The sequence below is a fragment of the Drosophila ananassae genome, chromosome 3R (genome assembly GCF_017639315.1).
Source record: "Drosophila ananassae strain 14024-0371.13 chromosome 3R, ASM1763931v2, whole genome shotgun sequence".
Lineage (NCBI taxonomy): Eukaryota > Metazoa > Arthropoda > Insecta > Diptera > Drosophilidae > Drosophila > Drosophila ananassae.
Window position 1 is genome coordinate 26,119,413 of NC_057930.1, and position 23,637 is coordinate 26,143,049.

The 23,637-nt window shown below is 48.2% G+C and overlaps 1 protein-coding gene and 1 long non-coding RNA gene across 3 annotated transcripts in view; one reads left to right on the forward strand and one right to left on the reverse strand.

The window, feature by feature from the left end:
* Positions 1–23,637, forward strand: part of LOC116654914 — a 60,889-nt gene that overhangs the window by 33,506 nt on the left and 3,746 nt on the right. For both annotated transcript variants that reach the window (XR_006507346.1, XR_004310057.2), the window contains exon 2: positions 4,735–4,782. This is a non-coding gene — a long non-coding RNA (uncharacterized LOC116654914). The remainder of the gene's footprint in view (positions 1–4,734; positions 4,783–23,637) is intronic.
* LOC6497887 (glutamate receptor ionotropic, kainate 2) lies at positions 11,439–15,832 on the reverse strand. Its single transcript, XM_001961612.4, has 10 exons — positions 15,661–15,832; positions 15,445–15,600; positions 15,328–15,390; positions 14,937–15,140; positions 14,666–14,877; positions 14,485–14,607; positions 14,181–14,423; positions 13,709–14,125; positions 11,875–12,930; positions 11,439–11,811 (listed from the first exon to the last, which is right to left on the reverse strand). The coding sequence occupies exons 1-10, from the start codon at positions 15,737–15,739 to the stop codon at positions 11,536–11,538; spliced, it is 2,829 nt and encodes a 942-aa protein (XP_001961648.1). The 5' UTR covers positions 15,740–15,832; the 3' UTR covers positions 11,439–11,535.

Below are 23,637 nucleotides of genomic sequence, written 5' to 3' on the forward strand. Positions count from 1 at the left end.
TGACAAACAATTCCCATTTGGTTTCGGCCCTAATTAATTTTTGTGGAGCGACTAAATCGTGATTATTTGATCTACATTCGTCGATAATTACGGATTATTGAAATTTTTGTCTGAATTAATATGGAAATAATTTCCTCAGTCGAGTTTGGTCGGCGGCCGGCATAAATAATTACCCAAAAAATGTATGTGAGTGTGGTTAGGGGATGGGGAAAAAATAGTGGAGAAAATAATCAACATAAAAATAAATGGCCTCATTGGTTTCCATTTGTTTGTTCGAGTTCGTCCGGCGGTTTATCGTCCAATCTATCCAAATGGGCGGCGCACATACATAATACCATCAATGCTATTGGAGCCGTGTGATTGTTGGGCTAGAAATTAGGTTAATTAGTGGTCAGTTGTTGTGTAACTGCCGTGTCCTTTGATTGTTGTCGTTTTGTTATTATTTTCCCATTCCCTCCGACCAGTCGTGGCATTTTATAATGCATCTGGGTATCGGGTATCGGGTATCTGGTTGCTGGTTACACGGAAAGTGTCTCAGTCCTCCGTCCTCCGTCCTCCATCCTCAGTCTGACTCCCCAATGTCCCATCTCCGCAAATGGCAAATAAATAACCCTCGTAGTGCACATCTTGCCACCTTTGTGCCGCCTGTTGTGTGTTGTTTGTGTGTCTGGCAGTAATGAACTTTTATATGCAACGTCATTAACTTTTATTGTGTATATCTGCCATTCATCCTCCCACACAATCCACACTACCCACACACCTCCCCACACCTTTGGATCTCTGTTTCTGCTGACATTATATTAAATTTAAATCATTTGTTGCATTTATTTTAATTATGCGCCATTTAAAATGCATTATGGCTCGCAGCTTTAAAGGGCTTTTGGCTGGTAACTAGTCGGAGAGGAGCTATGCTAGAGTGGGGCAGGGGCCTCCGTTTAGACCAGGCTTAATTTAATTTGGTTGACAGAAATTCAATTATTTGACTTTTCCATGAGCCGGGGGCCTGGGGCGAGGGGCAACCCAGGGCTAACCGAAAAATGTTTTTCAAAATGCCTCACGCATGCAAAGTCCATGGGGGCGGAATGGGGATGGAAGTCCATGGAAGGCGCATGCTGCGTGTACGGATACTTTCATGAAATTTTTATTTATTTGCTTCTCATATTTCCCGGGACAAGCCCCAGCCCCAGCCCCGGCCCCAGGACCAAGCCGAGGCTCAGGCAAATGCTGTCTGGCCGCCGTCGACAAATTCCTCTGGTGTAATTTCATTACTTCAATGTTTTACTTTGCTGAATTATAAATGAGCCCTTCAGTTTGTGTGACGCAGCGCCTCCCCTTTATAGCCAGTCACGTTGACCCTGACCCCCGTCAACCCCCGGCTCGCGTATCTTGTTCTCGTGTGAGGACTTTGGAGCAGATGTTCTGCTTCTCCTCCAGCTACTGCTCCCACTCCTGCTGGTGCTGCTATAAAATTCGACGGTGTCCTCCACCTGTTCGCTGTGACTTTGGCGGGGCGTTGGTGTCGAACTTCGCCCCCACTGGACATTTTCCAAACGTTTTCAATGGTCCGCCGTCACGCCCCTGGCTCCTGGTCCCTGCCTCCTGGTGCCATTAATATTTGATAATGTGTGGCTGTCAGTTAGCCATCCAATTGAGTGATTTCCAAGCCCCCTCGGCCCCAACCCAACCTTGCCTTTTATTTTCTATTATCGTTTTCGTTTTCCTCTTGTAATTTTTCACATTTCACGGGGCAGCTGCATCGATTCCCACAATGCAGCTGGCTGCCCCCTGAAGTGGCAGCCATTGACACATGACGACCGCCACCGCCCCCGCCCACGCCTCCAGCCACAGGACCTCTTCGGGCAAATCGTCTGGCCCCGTGACGCGCTATTTGACAGTTTGACGTCCGCTGTTGTTGCTCGGTTGCGGGTTGACATTCTGACAAAACGCCGAGCCGGCAGAAGGCGGCAGTCGGCAGTCGGTAGCCCCATTGAAATTGAATATTATTTGCTTATTTCACTGTAATTTCTCCAGGAGAAGTAGGAGCTGGAACCCCACTCTGAAACGATTCCAAATTACACATATCACTCATACGCCGCGTGGCCGATCTATTTCGGAGGGCGGTGCCACAAGCGAACTTGCCACCGCCACCTGCCTGCCCCCTTGCGGTGATTAGCTCCACTTAAGTACGGCAATATGGAAATTAATACAAGGTACCAATCACAATTTAAACCGGAGAGGCTCGTCCTGCTGACTTTAACGATTCGACATCATTTAATGTTCGGATGAGCTCTGGAGGAACATAGGGTTTGGTTTCCCATAAAATATGCCAAAATCTACTTAAATATTTGAATTTGTGATTCATGTTTAATGGATTTCGGTGCATTTTTTCAGCTATAATTCAATGGCATTCGAAAGAGAATTGTTTATTTGCGCTATTAATTATTAACGATGCACTCGTTTGTTCAAACTTTTAACCAAATTCAGTATTATGGATGGTTTTTATTTCCAAATGAAATGGGAAAGCAACAACCAAGTTAATGTGATTATTAGAGTGCTTTGGAGGTGATTCGGGGACTGATTTAGGAGCAACTGACTCGTTTGAGTCCATTTTCATCTAAGATTAGAGGGCGGGACAACGATGCGTATACGCAATCTGAGGAGAAAGGCCAGCAGCTGCTGCCCTGCTGGTTCGCAATACTGCCAGCACACTGATTAGACAAAGTTGGCTCGGCAAATTAAGAGGCAGGACACAGACAACCACGAAGGACTGCAAACTGCAGACTGCAGCAGATGGTGGACAAAGACGCCTCACAATGGCCAGGAGCCGGCAAAGTTTCGGGTTTCGGTCGTCGGCTCTGGAGGAGCAAACAAAGAAGGGAGACCAGCGGCAACGGCAACGGCAAAGGACGAGTTTTGCGACACGGAAAACTTTGCGACAAACAGCAACAACTGCTGGTAACCGCTTGCGCTTAACACTTTCCGTCTCTCAGGCTCCCAGCCATCCTTCCTCCGCGCCTCGGTTTTAATATATTTTTAATAACTCTTCGTGGAGGAACTCGCCAAACCAGAGCCAAATTTAATTAGAAAGTTGAACTTTGGCCAGATGGATTCTCGATTTGAATCCAAAGACCTGCATTCTCCAGGCAAGAAACAGAGAAAAACCAGGTGATTTGTCTTGTTTGCTCTTGAATTTAAAAATTGCAACCTTCTGTTGCTTTGGCTTTGGGGATATTTGTTGAATGTGTATTTTGTTTCGATTATGATGCTGTGTGAGATGTATTTGCTTTGCCTCTCCGATTGATTTTCTGTGTTGCGGGTTGGAATTGAGAAATGTTTCTGTTTGCTAACCAAACCAAACTCATCCCAAAGTTCCACAAAATACCATTTATCAACGTCGTCCGAGTCCCTTTGCATTCTGGGATTTGTCTCTCGCTCCGATCGTCCGAGAACGACTCCGATTCCGAGTCGAAGTGCATCAAATAAGCTGTGTGTGCATGCGAGTTGGAAATTTGTTTGCGAAACCCTAAAGTGTCTCTACTCGAATTTTATCAATAATTCAAAGTTGTTTCGCCAACAACTTTCTGGGCCGCATTTAGGCGGAGATTTCCCCCGGAAATCCGCTGCTCGGAAAAATTAGCTTCCACGATTCTCGCGAATCGCCCGATTCTGGCAGCTCCAAGCGCCCCAGTCTGCCAGTTGATTAGCGCTTGGCTTGGAAACTTTCGCCAGAATTTACATGACTTGTTGGCATTTGCATTTGAGTCTAGCAGGGGGGTTTCTATCTACTATGTGCCACTTTGGCGGGGTGTCTGTGTCCTGGCGGGTCTGTGTCCTGGCAATTTGTTCCCTGTCACTTTGCACGCGGCTGCGACATAAATTTCGCTTTTGCCGACCCAATTTTCGGAGGCGGCATCGGCTGCTGCACCAGCCAGCCACCAGAGCACTAGCGAAAAGCGTTGTCAAAACTTTGCAGTTGGCTTTTATTTACATGGCGAAGGGTGAATGGGGTATAGTGTTGGGTATAGTAACTAACCAAAAACAACAGGCACCACATAAAAAAAAAACAAAAAACAACAAAAAAATGAAAACAAAAATAGACCATAAATAAAAACCACAAGCAGCGCCAGTAGCGGCGGCGGCAGCACACAGAAAATAATGGAAAAAGTTAGTTTTGCATAACGCGCAGATCCCGAGCACACTTGAAAGTCTGCGGGTGCTGGCTGCTGGTCAGGAAGAGGGCTATAGGGTGTTAGAGGGCGTGTGTGAATTCAGAGGGAGCTGAGAGCTGAGTCGGAATAGCAGAACAACAGCTGCTGTGGCCTTACACCCCCTGTATCCTTGGCATCTCCTGGCTACCGAAAACAATGCTGCAAGTAACAAGAAACCACAGAGTGTGTGCGAGTTGCAACTGCCAAGGTTAGAGGGGCGGGAGTTTGCATATTTACTGCAGAAGCAGACAAAGTTGCACTTTTACTACCAGCACAACCAGGAAACTCGGAATGGGCTCTAGCTTCGCAATATCCTCGCCAGGAACCCCATAAACTGGTCCCAAAATCGAAAGTTGCATTGAACTTGCTGCTTCACTATTTTCCCAATCGCACGTAACTTGCAAGGCAAATGCCTGTACCTGTAAACGAGGCCCTTAAATGCGAAATTACTTTCCTAATTTTGGCACTTTGGTTGTGGAATCTAAGCAACTGCAGAAACGAACTGATGAACATTTTCTATTTTCAGATTTCAGAGATTTTTAAATTCCACAAACTAACAACTTGGATGCTCTGGGTGAGTTCAACCATTCATTTTCTAATTCTAATTTAATTTTAGAAATTCTGAGCTTAGCCAGCTTAACAAAAACTTGCAAGTCTTAAATCACAATCTCCTCCTCGACCAGCAGACCACTCATTTAATTATTTCGAAAGTGAATTACATAAAAATAATTTATTTTGGGCCAGATCTTCTCTGGCCGAAACTTTTCACTTTTCCAAGTCAACAAAAAGCCAGGAGTCCGACTAATGGAGCCCCGCATTTCACTGCCAATTAATTACTTCACTTTGTTCATTTCCAAAAAAAAAAAAATTAATTTGCATTTCACAGAACTCACATACGCACTTTCTCAAATAACAAAAGAATCGGAAACTTTGAGGGCTTAGATGTGGGAAGTTTATTTTTAAAAACGATTACTTTGTACTGCAGGCCATGATTTAAACTTATCTTTTTAAACTCTCAGAGCTAAACCCAGTATTAGGCATTATCTAATTCGTACGTGCTTCCCGTTTTTCTCTGAGCGCCTGCCGAATTAAAAATTAAATAAATACCGCTGGCTGAGGCCAAGTGGTAAGCCCTGCAAAAAGTTCATCCCAAATTTGTTGTCTTTCTGGCTGACTCCAAGAGCCGAGAACACTGGCATAAAAACAGTGGCCTGGCAGCAGGAAGCGGCGACTACACGAATTGCCACTTAAAAATTCAAAAGTTTTGCGGCAGCCGCATATGGCATGGCGGCTCAGCCACGCTCGGTTGGCATAAGGACGAGAATAAGCATAAGCAGCAGGCTGGTTGGATGTTTGGCTGGCTGGCTGGCTGGCTTACAGGAGCGGAAGTGGCAGGATGGCAGGCTGCTGCTTCTACAACAAAACAATAACAAAATCTGCGTGGGGTAAGCCGAATCCGCGGCGGTTTTGTTAACCTTAACCCGGTTCGGATGCCCCACCAAATGGGCACCAAAAAAACGAAAATAAAATTCGAAAACTGGCAGCAGCCACCGGCGGGAGCAAATCTAATTTCAATTGTTGAGGCATTTGCATGGGAAATTCCCTAAACTGGCACGCACTTGGAGCGTGATGGAAATATTTTAGTCAAAATAAAACAATGCCCGATTGTCTGTGGGGATTGACGGGAAATGAAATAGTGACAGAATGCGAGAGAAATTGCTTGGAACGACTGTGAAACGATTTAATTGTGTGAAAGGTTAAGCACTTTTCGTTTAATTGCTACAGAGAGATGGGAGAAATTATTAAGCCACATTTCGGTGGCTGGCAGCTGCCACTCGAAAATGGAGGCTGAAAAGCCAAGTTCTTCGGCAAACAAGTGGGAGCCACAAATTGACTTCAACTGGGAGACATGGACTACCCGAGAGGCTGTCATTCCTTTCGAAAGTCGAAAACTGCGACCGCAGAAACACTTCTAATTCATGGCCCTCTTCCTATTCTGTGTCGAAGCCCCCATCTTGAGACTCGGTCTAGCTTGCTGTGTCTTTCTACGGGTAAGGAGTTGCACTTGCACTTGCCTGCTGTGACACTGAAGTTTTTCCTTATGCCGCTTTTGCTGCAGCCACGGAAATGTATCCCGATTTTGCCCGAGAGCAGCGACAATGCCACGTACACTGATGCCGCGGACGCAGACACACACACACAGAACGGCCAAACACACGACACGACCAACAACAACGAGCGCCCGAGAATCGCTTTTAAAGCAAAGCCCTACTTTAAAGCCGACAGGGTGCCGGCAGGATGTTCCGACTCTGCACTGCTGCACAGCTTGACGATTAAAACCGGGCCCTAAATTTGACACTTTTCTTTTGGCGATTATTCGACTCTACTCGATTTTGAATTTAAAGTTGGGGTTTCTATAGCCGCATCGCGACCGAGGCAGCGCCACTTGCGATTGCCACTTCAGTTCCGGCCTAGTTCAGTTTCCGGTTACCGCTGCTGATCGCACGACTCGAAGGCAAAACGAAGACTGGAGTCAGCCAGTTGGCGCACTCGTTGTTATATACGCGAAGGAGTCCGTGGCAGGCCCGAAGCCTCATCTGGCAGGACTCGGCTTCTGCCTAAGCCCCGTGGTGAGTTTTCAACAGAATCTCTCAGGCCTTCGTTGCCACGCTGCCGCTCGTGCTGGCCGTCACAGTGCGTGGTGGTGGTTCGCGTTAAAGGCAGTAGACTCCTGCCAGGAAAGCAACAGTTTTCTGTTAGCCAGCAGCCAGGACAACTGCGACTCAAAGTTCTTTCTATATAAGATGTAATTTTTTATATAACTTTTTCTATAGTTAGCTCTCTGATTGAGAAACAGATCTGTTTTCTATTATAAATTCTTACAAAAATCATTAAAAAATCCTTTAAAAGCAACATCCTTGCCATCCATCTCCCAGAAGTATGCTATGTGTTTCAATAATAACATAACAGCCATCATTACATTTATCCTGGCCATGTTATGTTGAGTAACATGAGGGGTTGTGTGCCATAATTCTTTAAACGTCCATAAACATTTATCCGCTCTGTAACAACTCCATTGAGGGCGAAATAATGTTAAAATGACTTTAACAGTAGAACAGCTTGAATTACATTGTAAATGAACCGGTTAAAATGTATAACAACTGTTAGGAGAACTGGGAGTTTGCAGAATGTAATTTAAGATTTAACAGACAAATGTTAGAACTATTTTAAGAGATTTTTAAAATGGTCTTTTAAAATAAAAGATAGAAAATAGGATTTTAAATATTTATTAAATTATGAAAAAGTTCTAAAAAATTAGTGGGTTCATAACCAATCATTCAATGGCTAATAATACTGGGTGTTCAAAGGAAAAACATAACAGTTCTTACATCAAAATAGCTTAGAATATTAGATGAATTTATTTCTTTAAAAAATCGTTAAAAAATCTGACACTTGCCTTCCATCTAGTACTTCCTCAGATGACTTTTAAGCTTAAACTTTGAAACATCCGCTTTGAATAACTGTAATGTCTGTTAATCGTCCTGACTGGTGTATCCTGGCTGCTGGCAGAGGCAGAGGCAGAGCCAGAGTCAGAAGGACAATCAAGGCAGCGCAGGCACTCCAAACTCGAAACTATTTAAAAGCGCGTAAATATTGCATCGGATGCTCGGCAGGAACAAAATGCTAAGGGTGGTGCATAAATAACACTGCCATTGAGCCGGCGGGGGGTCAGAGGCCACGTTAAAATACACGGGTCACCAGCGACGACGAGAAATAAATTGTATTTAGTTGTACAATTTATGGGCCCTTTGCCACGAGCACGAGGGGGCTGTCCGGGAGTCCGGGAGCAGTCAGTGGGTGCAGTGCACACATTACACACATGCATAATTCAAAGCGGGAATAGGGATAGCAGGGGGATGTATTGATGTTGCTGCATCTGTGGCAAGGAGCCACAGGAGCAAGGAGAAAGGAGCAAGGAGAAAGTGGAAAGCAGAAGGGAACAGCCCCGGGCGACGTTGATTTTGCTGTGCAGCAGCACTTTGGCGGCATGTCCTTTGTTTCACTTTGTTATTTTGTTATTTTCAAATTATTTATTGGCCAGCGAATGGCGGAGATGCAACCGCAGCATCGAGCTACACTCTGGGAAAAAGTGTCAGTTATGTCAGCTTTCCCCAATAAAATCAGAACATCTATTAAGGGTCAAGATATCTACATCTACAAGCTATTGACTGATAGTCCTTTAAGCAGAGTTCCTGTGAACTTTCAACGCCGTTTGGCACGGTGCAGCTCCAGCTGCCTCTTTCAGTTCAATCGGGGGCTAATGTGTAATTCAATAGAGTAAGTAATGTGCATCAATTTTCAGCTCAATAACGCATGGAATACAAATGCGAAACATGTGCAAATATGTGCTCGTTCTCGCACAGACAGACACGAGCACACTCGGGCCAACATCCGCAGAAATAAATATCTAATAGCGCCATATCAGTCAGGGCGCAGGATGCTGGCGGGACGAAGGACGAAGTGGCACTGCGAGTGCGAGTTCGACATTCTGTGACGCGTTTCCGTTTCCGCCTTGCGGTTCGCTGCTGTTTGTTCTTTGCCTTCTGCTCTCAGCTCTGTGCTTTCTGCTTTCTACTTTCTTCTTCCTACTTCCTAGTAGCTATGGCTGCCTTTGTCTGGGCTTATTTGTTTTTCGGTGTTGTCGCACGACCCCCTCCTGCCCACCCTTGCCACCCCCAGGCACTCCCCCACTAAGAAATATTGCAATGTCCTGGCAATTGTTTTCCTTTTTAAATGTGTGCAGCTAGCGATCGTGGGGCGTATCCTGGATTCTGAGTAATGTGAGCGCTTCAATTGTGCGGAAAATTGAATTCAGCGACAAATGCCAGAATTTATGAGCAGTTGCGTAATGTTGTGGGTCCAAGGACTCATTTGCATAACTGCGTTTTATTGGCCAACCAAACAACTGGTCACTTGCCGAGCAAACAAACAGAGCCCAGGCAGGTCCTGGCCTCCCAAGATGCCAGCTGGCAGTCAAGTGCATTGTGGAAGACAAATAAACAAACACGGCCGCCGGCATTTGCAGACAGGACCCGCTCACAGGACACGTAACCAACTGGCCAGTGGCCACCCAACGTGTGCTCTGGTCTTACGGGGCACTGGTGGGAGTGACAGGTATGAAGGCAGCACATGCGTGTCCTTTGAGCTTATTTTTTCCTCTGCCAGTCCCTTTGCCTGGCCAGGATCAAACTTCCTTCTGCAATTGCCTCCCTGAGAGTGTGGGTTCCTGGCTTAATCGCTTTCTGCGGTCATCCTAGCCACTCACTCCGACCAGGTCGAGGCAGTCACTTGAAAGGCTTGACTTTTCAATATTTTGATTTCTACTTCTTTGGCTTTAATTTTTGAAGCCGCACTTTATGGACTAATGGATTAATACTCTCCACACTTAACAAATCACTCCTTGCGACAGGACTCTATGGGTGTCTGACTTTATTGGCCTGCCAAGAATTAATTAAAAATGTTGCCAGCCATTTCGCTTACAATTTAGTCCGACAGCCAAGGCGATTTATGCCGCATGATAGTTGGGGGCGGAAGGCCCACCTTGCTGCCATTTTACACTCTCGACTTTGTGAAGAAATGGCGTCCACAAAGCCAGAATCGAGCTAAAGCCCATGAAGTCCGTCTATGGGCGAGTTCATGTGTGTCTGTCCGCCAATTTGTTCGCAAAAGGGTCAAACGATTGCCCGTAGACTTGGCAGCCTTTTCCGACTTCCGTCTGGCCACAATTCACACCCCGGCTGCCTCGACTTCCCCGACTGCAGCTCATAAATCTTTCCGAGTGGAAAATTGCGCAATTTATTCCCGGCGAGGTGTTGATTGCACTCGAAGTTGCCACCTGATTGGATTTCCCGGGCTGCATCCCACAGAAGAGGGTATTTCCGGATTGGCAATCCCCTTCTTATTAATTTGTTTATGCGACTCTAATCACTCACACCCCATTGTCAGGGGGCTCTGAAATCCGAGCTGAAGCCGCAGATCAACCCGGACTAAGGACAATTTAGGATTCAGTTCATGAATCTGTCTGCCGCTGAACCCCTTCCCGCTGCTCCAGTCAGTCAACAACAAATGTTCGAAAAATTTGTTAACATCAAAAAGTACATTAAAGGCTCAAGGAATGCGCTTTCGTGCGGAAATTGCTTACGTGCGTGGCATTAACAAATGACATACCGCCGGCGTCCGTATAAGACTCGTCCTTCGGCCGCCGCGTCCTTGGGGGTGCGTCCTGCCCCCTGTGGACCGTGTGGAACTTGTCGCTTTGTCGCCCGGCCTCAGCCATTGGCCATCGGTGGTGGCTTCGCGTTCATGAGTCCCTACTGCGCAGGTCAGCGGCGGCAACAAGTGTGTTGGAATTCGATGGTAGACGGAGCTATTCAGCGGCTCTGTTGGCGGTCACCCACATGGACCACCCGCCGTGGCATCCACCTCCCCACCACCACCTCCAACTCCATCCGGTTGTCAACTTCTCGAATGGCTCACGTAGCTGGCAGTCGAAGCTGAAGCTGAAGCTGAAGCCACTTCACTACAAAATAATTAAAAATTGAACACACAGGGCGGAGGGTGGACGTCAGCGACAAACAAACAACTAGCAAATGACACTTGCCACGAAATGGAATGCAATGCGATCTGCCAGGCACTCGAAAAAACATCCCGAAATCCCCATTTGTAGTCTTCCGAAAGGCAAGCCCCTGCTTCTCCCAGTGTAGCACTCCACACTGTCATTCGGTTTGTTGTCTTTCCGCTGGTGGCCTTCTCATTGCTGCTCATTTTACACAAACCAACAAAGGCCACCGGCGACCCATCAGGACCCAGCTCCTTGGTCTTGGTCCTTGGTCCTTGGTCCTTCGTTCTGGGTACTCGCCTGCAGCGGCTTAAATAATTTTCGCGATGGGGAGCAAGGTTCGTCAATTGCCGGATATAAAATGTCAATAAGCTCCAATAACGCAATTGACAAGCTGAGACAGCCGCGAATCCTGCAGGAGCCAGAGTCCTGGGAGGGCTGCAAGGGTTGCTGCTGCAGCCAGCGAAGTGTGCACTAACTTTCAGCATCGACATCTCGCGATGCCCTCCGGGATCTGGAAAGGACTCTGGCCCTCATCCTCCAGCCCACCGAGTAATTTCAAGCTCAAAGGAGCTTCAAATTGATTTCAACACGAATGATGGCCGTAATTCTTATAACCCGCAACTTGAGAGGATAATGGAACTCTCCTCTCCATTTATTTTATGGTCCTGATCAGGAAAATCAATCTACAATGCTTGAACTCGGTCTTTAAAGTCGAGCCTCCTTCTGTCCTTTTTCCTTTCCTGTTGAAGAGGAGCCAGACCGGGAACCGGAACCTTGGGGCATTTCCCGCATCTCCTCCGAGGAGCGACCCAGGACGATTCGCCGGCCAGACTTCGGGGTGCGTTCCAGGGACTTGTCCAGTGACCGGCGGGGTGTGGTCCGCAGGCTGGAAACGGGCGATCCCGCTGCAATGGGCTTCTTCTTGTTCCACACGCAGATGACGAACATGATTTCCTTGACGAAGGCCTCCTTCATAGTGAGCTGCAAGACAAGTAAATGGAACAATTAACCATATCCTTTAAGACATCCTGGTACGCCACTCACCCGCTCCTCCAGAGCCACCTGCTGAACGTAGACCAGAAACTCTATGATTCCAATGAGAAAGGCTATGAGGATGCCCACATACAGCGTGTAGAATATGCCGCGCAGCTCCTCAAAGTTCATGTCCGGCGTGGCGCTGGGGTCCACTTCCTCCTCACACGTCTCGCCCTTGTTGTTCTTCCACCAGCGCTGCTTGAAGTCGTACAGCTTGCCGCGCTCGCTCAGCTTCAGGATGGCCTCACTCAGACTCGACCGGTACTCGGCCCCGAAGGGCACGGCTATGGCGTAGTGCTTCTCCCCGAACTTCTCGCCCACGGAGCGCAGGTTGCAGTGCAGCTCCTTGTGGTACTCCAGTGTGGTCGTCTCCATGAGGAACATGTAGTTGCCCCTGTTTCGCTGCACTCTGTGGACGCCCTCGCCATTGTCCTTGGTGTAGGCGGAGGGGTCATCGTTGTTCATCTGGGTGAAGGCCAGGCGGTAGACGGTCTCGTTGGACTCTGCCAGCAGGTTGTAGGTACTGCCGCCGTAGATGGTGCCAAACTTGACCTTCTTCTGGGCGCTCAGGTCTTTCAGGCTACCGATGCTGCCCTCCATCTTGGAGTTGGTCAAGAAGGCGGCCAAGTTGGCCGTGTACGAGTTGGCGATGATGATGGCGAACACCCACCACGTGGCCTCGAACAGTCGCACTTGGGGACTCTTCGGCAGGATGTCGCATCCTGCCGTCATTATGGATGCCACCGACAGCCATCCGGTGTTGTGGATGTGCCACATATTCTCGAGCACCTCCGGGTCGGGGTTGCACGGATGCGGGTTCTCCCAGTCCATCTGGGCAATCCTCGCCACAATCGTCTTCAGAAAGGTCACCACGAACACCGAGATCAGGATCCATATCCACACTTCGTCGCCGAAGGGCATCAAGAACGCCGTTAGCTCCTTCTCCGTGTGCTCCTTCTTGAAGGCCAGGATACTGACGCCCAGCTGCATGAAGGGCACCGTGAAGTCCACGGCCGTCTTGCGAGCCTGCGTGATCGTCAAATCACAAATTCCCATATGGGCATCCTGAAATACACAAAATGTTTTGGCAAATTGATTAGAAATCGTTTAAGATATTCCTCATAATGGTCCAATGAAAATTGGAAGAGATTCAGGCACAGCAGAGAGAATTTGTGTATGAGGCATTTTAGATCCATTTTGGGTCCTCCCCAGACACAAAGGTGTCTCCCGTGAAAAATTAACAAAAAATCTAAAAATATTTTGCCTTCAGGGTTTTGATGCACATTGATGGGAAATCGATCTAGAAATCTTTTAAGGTATTCCGTTCAACGATCGGATGAAAATTGGCAAAGATATAGACATCGAAGGGGGCCATATGGGTCCTCCCCATACATTCCCCCATTTTCAAAGGAGTGAGTCTCCACAGAAAAATGAACAAAAAATCCAAAAATAATTTTCCTTCAGGGTTTTGATGCAGATTAATGGGCAATCGATCTAGAAATCGATTAAGGTATTCCGTTCAACGATCGGATGAAAATTGACAAAGATATAGACATCGCTGTGTGCCATATGGGTCCTCCCCATACATTCCCTCATTTTGAAAGGAGCCGCCCCAGAAAAATTAACAAAAAATCGAAAAATATTTTGCCTTCAGGGTTTCGATGCAGATTGATGGAAAATTGATTAAGAAAGCATTTGAGGTATTTCGCTCAAAGATTGGAAGAACATTGACAGAGATGTTCCCCTTTAGGATCGTAGAAATATTGGATGTGACCCTTGGGTCACAGATGAGAATCCTCCATTATTAGAAGTCTTCATCAGAAAAAATGTCAATTGTACTCACATTGTTTATGATTTCGCCGATGATGCCGTTCCACTGCTTGGTGTCCTTGTCCTGCTTGCCGTACTGCTGATCCGCCACGGGGACGAACACGTACTCGAAGCCCACCTCTTTAGAAATGGCATCGATGAGGTCAACGGCGTAGCCCTCGTAGAGAGCGTTGCCGGTGAGGTTCAGCTCCACGGCAGTCTGGTTGTAGTCAAAGTACGGCGGACCTATCCTGGTGGCCACTCGGTAAATCATCTTCTTCTGGACCTTGGACTCGACGTTGAGCTGGGTTATCTGCCCCCTGGGATCCCACACGGCGAGCCCGACGCCGTCCAACGGGTCGTACACCTCGATGTTGAAGGTTATGCGCTGGCCGTCCTCGTCGAACTGCAGGCTGCTTGTCCGGAAGTTTGTGTTATTCACGCCGGAAGTCTGCAACACCTCGCAGATTAGTACAGAGTCCGGGGGACTGGGTGTGTGGTCTTACCCCTTTCATGAGGCGTGTGAGATAGCGGCCCATGGGCCAGGTGCGACCTCCGGAGGCGGCAAAGTCGCAGGTTATTCTCGGCACTTGCATCCGGTCGGGGTAGAAGAAGCTGGCGTTGCGCCAGGACTGCGCAAAGAGCTGGAGGGCATCGTGAACGAGGTCGTGGTGGAGGGTGCGGGACGGCTCGTTGCTCTCCACCACCATGTCGTTCCTCTGGATGACGTAGCCGTAGGGCTGGGAATACTACACAATAATATTAGTCTTGTGTGAACTATTCTGTACTGCGAATTGAGGAGCTACTCACGATGGGGGGATCGGGATTCAGGAGGAGGCGAGCAGCTGTTATGTTCACGCCAAAGGTTTCATTGTCGGCGGCCAGCTCCCCAATATTATCGGTGTAGGTCTCCAGATTGGTCAGGAATATGTGCTGGAAAGGATGCCCTAGGGTTACATCTGCACTCTATGTCCATCAACTTAGAACTCACGTTGTACAGTCCAGTTTGGCCAAACTCCGTGGAGGAATTAAGGACATCCACAAGCATGTCGGGGGGACAGTCCAGAACCACACGCCTCTCACCTCGAATGCTCTTCCACATGACGCGATAGTCCTCGTCCTTAGTGAACTTCCTGACGCGCACCACATCGTTGTGGAGCTCCCGCAGCTGGAGGAGGTCCTGCAGACGGGCAGAGGCTTTTGCTGCAAAAGGATGAGATAATTGAAGTCTTATTCCTGGAGAAAATCAAGTCCAATCTCACCATCGGTGGCATCATAAACGATGGTGAACTTTCGCCAGCCAAAGTTCTGTACGATGTCCGCATACGCCTTGGACAGGATGACCTGGGAGGGGTAGAGGTTGAGGGTCATCTGATGGTTAGGCTTCTCCTCGAGGTGCTCCTCGTCGGCCACATCGAACTCCAGGTGCGGGATGCCGGTGCTGTTGCAGACCACGGCCACAATGTCTGAAATCAGAGAGAGGAACCGTCGCATCATCGCTCATACGCTCTGTTGACAAACAAAAGTTCTCCGCGGTTTCCTCTTTGCGTCTTCTTCCGCAAGCTTTCATCGCCCGTTCTATTTTGATTTCATTTTCTACACAGAGTGACGCCTAGAGCGCCGTCTTCTGCCCTCCGCCCTCCGCCCGCTTACCGCTCGCCGCCTTGGCACTCGGTCCGAAAATAGCCGCGACACCATTATCTATCAGATCGCAGGCTGAAATTCATTCAAAAGTTAGTGGTTGTCTGGCGAGAGTCTGGCACCACCAACCCTGCTCCTGGATGGCCACACTGCTGTCGTCCGATTTCAGGCGCTTCACCAGCGGATAGAAGCGCATCGTCTGCTCCGACTCCGGCCCGTTGAGGGCGCTGACCACCTCCATGAACTCCTTCTCCAGCTCCAGCTCATCGTCGTAGAAGAAGGCACCTGCGGGGCGAATAAGGTCGAGTTACTGGCCTCTCTTGCCTCTGGACTCTGGACTCTTACCAATGTTGATTTGCTGCGCCTGACTATGCCGCATGAGGAATGCACTCCAGCAGCAGAGCAGGAGAATGCGATGCCACATTCCGGCCGTTCTGGAAATTTCACAAAAATCTACTTCCGAAATAAAATAAAAAGTGGGCACCTGCTCTGGCGATTCCACGGTGACTGGGAAAGCTTTCGTCGGCTGGCCGCTTGGAGATCGAGGTGGAGAATTGGAAAAGCAGATCAGCTGCGTGGAAAAGCTCTGCCAGCTGCCAGTCTATAAAAGAAACTATCTATAACACATAACCAGAAATCGATTCGCAAATAATATTGAAATGAAGAGACTTTAAGACCCTTGTTTTGGGACAACAAGTCCCATAAGACCCGGCGATTAGCTCCCTGGGGACGGAACCCCATTAATGCCGGACACGGTTCAATCGGCCACAGTCCTTCAACCCGAAAGGCGGTTCCAGGTGCTCCATTGAAAAGCGATGAGGTGTCAATTTTTCATGGCAACAGGAAGACGACAGAACGATAGGACGAAAGGCCTCGCAGCCATCAGTTTTTTGGGGATTTGCATAAAGGGAGCATTCGGTATTCAGCCAAGCGTAGTCTTAATGGCTGAGCAAGAGGGCAGGGGGGCAGGGGGCAACACACACAACATGGAAGTAACAATATGGCCGCTGGTGTCATTTTAGCCATTTTAGCCTTTGCCTCCGTTTGCTCAAAGGATTTTGTCGATGCCGAACACGTTTTGTGTTTTAGCCCGGGCACCTTTTGTCGAAATTTGAATAAGTCCCACCCCGACTAAACCGTTAATATTCATTTGTGGCAAGCGCCAAGCAAGCGGCAGGGGGCGGAGTGGACTGGGAGGGGGCGTGTAGATCCAAAATCCAAATATTCAATATGCCTGCGAGCAAACTGCTGCTGATGATGATGATAAATGCCCCGGCCGGAGCGAAGCCACTATTTCGGATTGAATGGCGGAAAGGGGAGGAGGAAGCTCCCATTAGCAGGGAGATTTTCGCGCTGCCTTTTTTTCGATTAAAACTTTTTCCGCAATCCGTGGAGGACAATAAGGTGGCGGGGAGTCCTTGGCCGACTGGCCGACTGGCCGACCGGCCATCTCCCGCAAAACATTTTCTATTACAGGAAATATTTATGGTCATCATGCGGAGGCACAACCCCGAAACCCGTATGACTGGAATGCCCTGCAGCTGGCAAGCTAGGAAACCAGGCCAGCACCAAGCCAGAGTCATGAGTCCTGCGTCCTACGTCCTGGCAAAGCTTCACGAAACAGAAAAACACACAACACCAGAATCCAACAAATCCAGATCCCGGCCACAACAGCAGAAGAATCTGAAAACTTTTCCTAGGTAATAAGACCGAGGAGGATGGAGCAGAGCAGAGCAGAGCCATAGGAATGTCTGGCTAGTGCAAAAAAGTTTTAATACTAGCCATAATGTTGCCAAAAGGATTATCCGAAAGAATGACTTTTAATGGAGACAGGAAGTAAGCGCATAACAGACAGAAGTATTAACTGTTTCCTTCCGCTTGCGGGGAGTTTCTCAAGGATTGTGGTACATGGTGCAGTGGAGTGGGATGTGGGATAGCCTGGGGGATTGGGGCGCAAAACCTCTGCGCACATATTTACGAAACTGTCAGTTTCTAAGCGCTCCTCTGGTATCCTGCTCGTGCCGGGTGTGGTTGTGGCACGTAAGCTGTGCGGAAATATTGCAACATGCTCATAACGGGAGACTCGGCTGCGTTTAAGCCTTGGTATCTGTGTCTGATTCGGAGGCTTACGGCGGCTGTTGAACCATTCCGCCGGGTTTCATGATCTGTCCCAGTTTGCCATTCGTTCGAAAAGGACATTGACTTCAAAATAGGAGAGTTTAGACATCTAAACTATTAATATTTAATAATTTAAGGACAATATAAATTGGTAATATGAATTGAACATTAAAGGATAAACAAGATGTTGAGTGTGGAGAGAACATTCCTTAGTCGGGATTTGGATGTGGACTGGGTTAGATCCCTTCGCCAATGATTGCCTTTCAGAGCGGCCAGAGGTCCTTGCCAGCCCAGAGGCAGTGGCAGGCTGGAATTTTCCGTGAAACCTCCGTGGATTTCCAATATACGTTGCTCTCATTTTGCATTTTAATGAGTTTGTCGGAAATATGAAACTCGGCTACGGCCGGGAAGCTAAAAGAGTGGGCAGGAGCTGGAGGCAGGATGACAACAGCGGGCGCCATAATTTTGCATCCTTCATTTTTCTCCGACCGCTCCTTATGCCTTTCCGGGCCGTATTTTTCTTAGAAAGTGTCCCGGAGTCAGCTTTTTGCCGAGTCGCCGTGTCCGGGCTGCAGGATATTGCTTTAATTGAAATTTATGCTAAATAGATTGACACTAATGAGCATTGGCTCCAGCTCCTGGTGCTGGTCCGCTCCTACTCCTGCTCCTGTTCCTGCTCCTGATCCAGCTCCTGGCCAGGTAATTCCCGTAAAGACTATCTGCATAATTAAATTGCTTCTTGGCGCCTTTTGCCGGGCTATGTCAACCGAATTATTATTATTATTTTAGCATTTTTGTCTATGTCTATTAGATGATCTCCTCCCCTTTGAAATTTGCATGCCAGGGAGACGCGGAGGCCCGGAGCCAAGTGCCACCAGCAGACAAATGGCTCAAGTTGTCGGGGCTTCCGGTGCTGCTGAGTGCTCCGCTTCCGGTCCGGATGCGTCTCTGGCGACATGTGTAGCCGAGTGCCAAAAGTCTTCAAGAAGATCCATGGCGAAAATCAGCTTTCTTGAAAAGAAAAACATAAAAAACTAGGCCTTCTGGTCTAAAACTTAAAAGTTGAAAGGTTGTATCGTAACATTATAGCTGGAACTGCAAGTATAAGAAGCTCTATACATCCCACAATCTGGAATTTTAATGGAATTCTTTATTATTTTCAGTATCATTAAGAGAGATTTTTTTCCGTGCACTTCCCCCCACTCCCATCCCATTTATCGCTCTGCTCTGGTGACGGAAATGAGTTTTTGTCGTAAACTTTTATGGCAATAAACGTCGCTTGTTAGTCCGGAGTCAGTAGTCCGTAGCCCGGACTACCCCCACCCTTTAGGAGGGAGAGATGTTACGCACTTGGCACTGAAATTATAGCCGGGGCTCGAGGAGAATAAACATATAAATAGCTCTTATGCCAGGACTAGTGTCGTTTTTTCTACGGCATTTCACATTGGCACGCTGCATAAAAATAAGCGCCTGTGGTACGGTTGCCATAGTTGTTGTTGTCCTGGCCAGGCACTATAACACTTTGCCCTGAGGATGGGAGGGGCGAAGGACGAGGAGGATCTGTGACCATTTTCCATTACATTTGCCACGTCACGGCACATTTCTCTCGCATGTATCTGTTCGCTCTAACCGGAGTCTATGGCAGCTCGCTTCCGGTTCCTGTCCGCTCCGCTTACGCTTACGCCACTCCTTTTGTTTTGCCACCGAAGTACCTCCTGGCCCTGCTCCCCTGCCAGCCATCCTGGGTGTTATCATATCTGGCTTTTGTCTTGCTGCGCTGGTGTGTCCCCGGCCCCGCCTTTTAATTCTTTTAACAATTGCGCTAAAAGTTGTGCATTGAACACTTGGCTGCCTTTCAGCCAACAGTAAAAATGGCACGGAAACGAAGCTGTAAAGTATACCATCCCGCCATCCCGGGGGAGCCCCTCCATACCATCGTCCTGCGCCTTCCTGTGCTGTCCTCTCCTGTCCTGTTCGGTGCAGAGATAACAGAAATATTGTTTACCGCAATGCAATTGTTGCCAAAGAAAGGCAACACCACCAGCCACATCCACAGCCGCAGTGCCGCCAGAATCCTTTTCACTTGTTTTACTTTATTCACACCCTTGGCAAAAGTTGGCCAGAACCTGGGCCAGGATCGGCGGTGGGCGGTGGGAGGCGGTGGTAGGTGTGTACCGGGTACAGTTTCCGCTTCCGCTGAAAAGTTTCATTTCCCACACGCTGACTGAGCTGCTGCTCCGTCGATGATAAAGTACGAAATTAACTTTTGAAATACAAACAACAAAAGCAGCAATGATATACGGCTGCTCCCCACACCCGGGCATGTAAATCGAGACCAGGATGGTACGATAATAATCAGCCGATATCCTTCACCTGTTCCTGGTGGTGGAGGGGCCAATTCCGGGTCCTTCTTGGGCACGTAGAAAATGTGAAAAATTTCGAAAAAGCACAGGCAGAACGAGTTCATAACTCGCCAGAAATCTCGACCCATCTCATAGGCATGCATATTTAATACGTGGGTGGTTCGCGCTTACAGATGAAGAAATTTAAGGGTTCTTATTTTAAAAATGTTTCTCTTTTTTCCTTGCCAAGTTTCAGAAGCAAAGACCTCTTATGCCGCGAAATATGTAGAGCCAAAGAGTGAGCCCTTTTTCTCAGTGCCTGGTGCCCATGCCATCGACACGAAAAGCAATCAAATTGCAAAAATTTGTTTCATTTTCTGCGATAACATGACTTGAATTTGATGAATGCCTTGGCAAGGGCAAGCCATGAACTGGGCGAGCCAGGGGGCGAGGCACGAAGGACGCGAAAGATATTGGCAACGAAAGCCAAATGCCAATCTCGGCGCACTTTTTACGAGGCCAGGATCGAGGGGGTGGAGCGATGGATGGGCGGCGAAGATGGTCCTCTCAGCATGGAAAAAATGTGCAGATATTGCCAAATGAAAGAGTTATGAATCCGCAACGTTGTTGCTCCCCAGGCGCTTCTGGCTTCGGTTCCAGTTCCTCTTCCTGCTCCGGCTCCGGCTCCCTCCCGGGAATGCCAATGCCGATTACTAATCCGCCCCGTGGTCCCCACTCCATCACATCCTGCCGGCCCGAAGCCCGGCCAAGGATTAAAATAAATGCGCCACATTTGTATGTGTTGCACGAATCGAGAGCACAGGATAGACGAGGGGTGGGGACTTAGCCCCCGTTCCCCATTTCCGATAACCGCTATTTATGGTTAGCTGCAATGGCCATCCACATCTCACATCCTCCGCTCTCATCATAGGATGGCCCGCGGCGGGTTAGGGAGCATAACATAAAATGCAAAAATATTTCCGGAGCTTTTTATATTTTACTCGGAGTGGGGCATGCCTCTGGCTAGGCGGGGGACCGCGGCGTGTCATCAACTTGACGGAGTCCGCTTAGGGGACGCACCGAATTTTGTAATTACGACCACGTCAGAAGCACTCGCCGCACAAACAAAGCCGCCGACCGAAGAAATAAATGACCAGAAGCCCCCGACCAGGCCTCTCCTCCGCAATACGGGCGGCACGAAATTAAATTTCTGGCATTAGGCTTTTCATCGCGGCTGGGAGGGAAGGCCGGCGAGCCATTTAGCAATTAACTTGGTGACTGGAAAAGTGGTCTCGAAAATGGCAAAGTAAATATTTAAAGGACTTGATGGTTGATGGCTTGACTATGACATTCTTAAACAGTTGGTCCTGGAGGGAGAACATCATAGTCCTTTATATTATTATTTTTGAACGGACATGCAGAACTGGCACAGGTACTGCCCGGGTTTGGGTTTTTTTATTTGCGTCTCAGATGCCGGTGAACTGCTCGTTAGTTTCGACATTTGCGCTGCTAATGTAAGCTGCTTTCCGGGTCCTGCCCCCCACCCAGTCTCCCCGACTGGGGCACTGTGCCACATTCGTAGTGTGGCATATGCAGGTAGCGTCGCCAACGCTACCAATCCCCGACTGCCGCCGCCCAGGAGCTTGCTCCTTTCGCAGCAATTGGCAACATAAAAGTCAATTTATGGCGTATAAACCGCTTTGTTGTCAGGGGAACTCAATTATGGGGCAGCCCTCCGCCTCTCCACCTTTCAGGTACGTTGCATAAATCCTCGGCACTCATACAAGTATCATTACCGAAATATTTCACAGAATCAAAGTCGAGTTGGAGCGACTACCCCGCCTCACCACACTGAGCTCCTCTTTCGTCTAGTATTTCAATCGTGCGATGTGACACATCATCAAAATTGGCATATTTCATTATGCCACTCCTTGCCCCTGCCCACCTGCCACTTCCTCACCTGCCACCAATATATGGAATCGAATCGTTTGCATGTTGCGTGTCAGAGTTCAATAGCTGGATAGCGCTGGGAAAAGCTTTGTAGAAAAAAAGAGGATATACCAGAAACATAAACACAAACTACGTTCAAGTGTTACACTTAGTTCTAGACTTGGTGGGGTGCCGGGGGGATTTTCATTTCATTTCGCGCGTCATTTGAGGCGGCGCCGTTTCGAATTGTTGCAAGCTAGTCCCCTAAACCCCAGACAGTGTCCTTGCACCCTTCATTCTAATAGGGGCTAGGGCACGTAGAGGCTATAGACTCGGATGATCTATATAGGGAAGCCTCTACTATAAGTAGTGTAGGATTAATGATTAAAGAACTAAAGTCTTTCTACAAGAGCTATATAGGAGCCTAGCCTTAAAAAGAGTTTCTCCTTAATTACAAACTATTACCCCTACGAACTAGGCTAATCATTTTGTACTAAAAGGTACTCCAACGTAGATTCGATAGAGTCCCTTTCCTGTTCCGTATCCATATCAGAATTCCACCTCCAGTTGCTGTTGCTGCTTCGGGGCCATTGATTGAAATCGCATAAAAACAATGCCACTGCCAGGGCGGGGCTGGGGCTGGGGCTCTCCATGAGAAGCCCCCCAACTCCCAGCAGGAGTATCAAAATATTTACGATTGTGCGCCTCGATTTCGCTTTACTCCGATTTCCCAGGGCTTTCTTTTATTAAAAGTTTTGATTGTTTTTCGCGTTTCAACTCGTAGCTTTCGCGCCTAATGACAGCCGAGCATGCCATGAAATATGAGTTGATTGCCACGAGTTTTGTATAGAAGTGGCAGTGGCAGCCCGGATCCGTAGCCGGAGCTGGGGCCATTGAAGGGTTATAAATACACTCCAAGTTGTTGCAAATTGGCCCGGCCCCGTCGTTCGAGTGACAAAGCAAGTTGGTTGGAGGAAAAAAAAGAGGCGGACCGTCGCCGACCAACAAACAAGCTCATTAGGTAGCACCAATTACTCCTAATTAATGTCTTTGAGACGCATAAAATTTTGTCAAGTTTTGCAAAGGCCAGACTCGCCGTTTACCTTTTTCTTTCCTGGCACGCCAATTAACTCTGAACGCTCATTACAGGTCGCGATGGAAGCTGACAGTTTCGAGCCCGGCTACCCAGCTACCCGGCCACTACTGTGTCACTTTCTCCGGCCTCGGCTCCCGCTTTTTCTGTGTGGTGCAGCGGCGCGTATTAATTAGCTGCTCGAAGCCACCTCCTCCTCAACCCCACCCACTCCCAGCGAGCATCACCTGCTAAGGTTCAAAACCACACTGGAGAAAATGGGGGGACTTTTAAAAAAGGGAATCTATTTTTTGACTAAAATGTAGTGGGGAAGCCTATCCTAATGCTTTGCTCTTAATGGGAAGAGGGTCCCTGAATCGCATATGCTTTCAGATATTAATTCAAGCTACTATTTCTTATTATATTTATTTAATTCCTGAGTGTTTTCCCGTTGAGGTTGCCATGGACCGGGCTCAAATGTTTCAATTCGCAGGCAGTTCAAAAAGTGCCCCTTAGATGGCTTTTCTCGAGTAGTGCCGGCACCTGTACCTAGACCCCCAGTCATGATTGTCGTTACCATTACGTCAACTAATTGGCTTCATTTGGGGTTGTCGTGTGCGCGCCACGTTCTGCTGTGGAAGCTGTGGGTTCGAAGCTGCCAGCTTGGAGCTTGGAGCGTTCTAATTGGCAATGAAAGGAGCATAATTTATGAATATGTCGCGCACTCATTTCACGCTAGACTGGTCCTCCAATGCGGCTGTTCTTTGATGCATTAATTATGGGTTGAGAGGCGGAAGGCGAATGGCAGCGGGAAGAAGCCCATTGATTACTCAGCCAATTCTTCCCGATTAAAAGGGTTGG

Bases quoted from the DNA above. Each gene is read 5' to 3' on its own strand.
- LOC6497887 (XM_001961612.4), bottom strand. From the start codon at position 15,739: ATGTGGCATCGCATTCTCCTGCTCTGCTGCTGGAGTGCATTCCTCATG. The intron at 15,141-15,327 runs GTAAGCGGGCGG...CTCTGATTTCAG, and splicing joins GAGTGCCAAGGCGGCGAGCG to ACATTGTGGCCGTGGTCTGC. The intron at 11,812-11,874 runs GTGAGTGGCGTA...CTTGTCTTGCAG, and splicing joins AGGTGGCTCTGGAGGAGCGG to CTCACTATGAAGGAGGCCTT.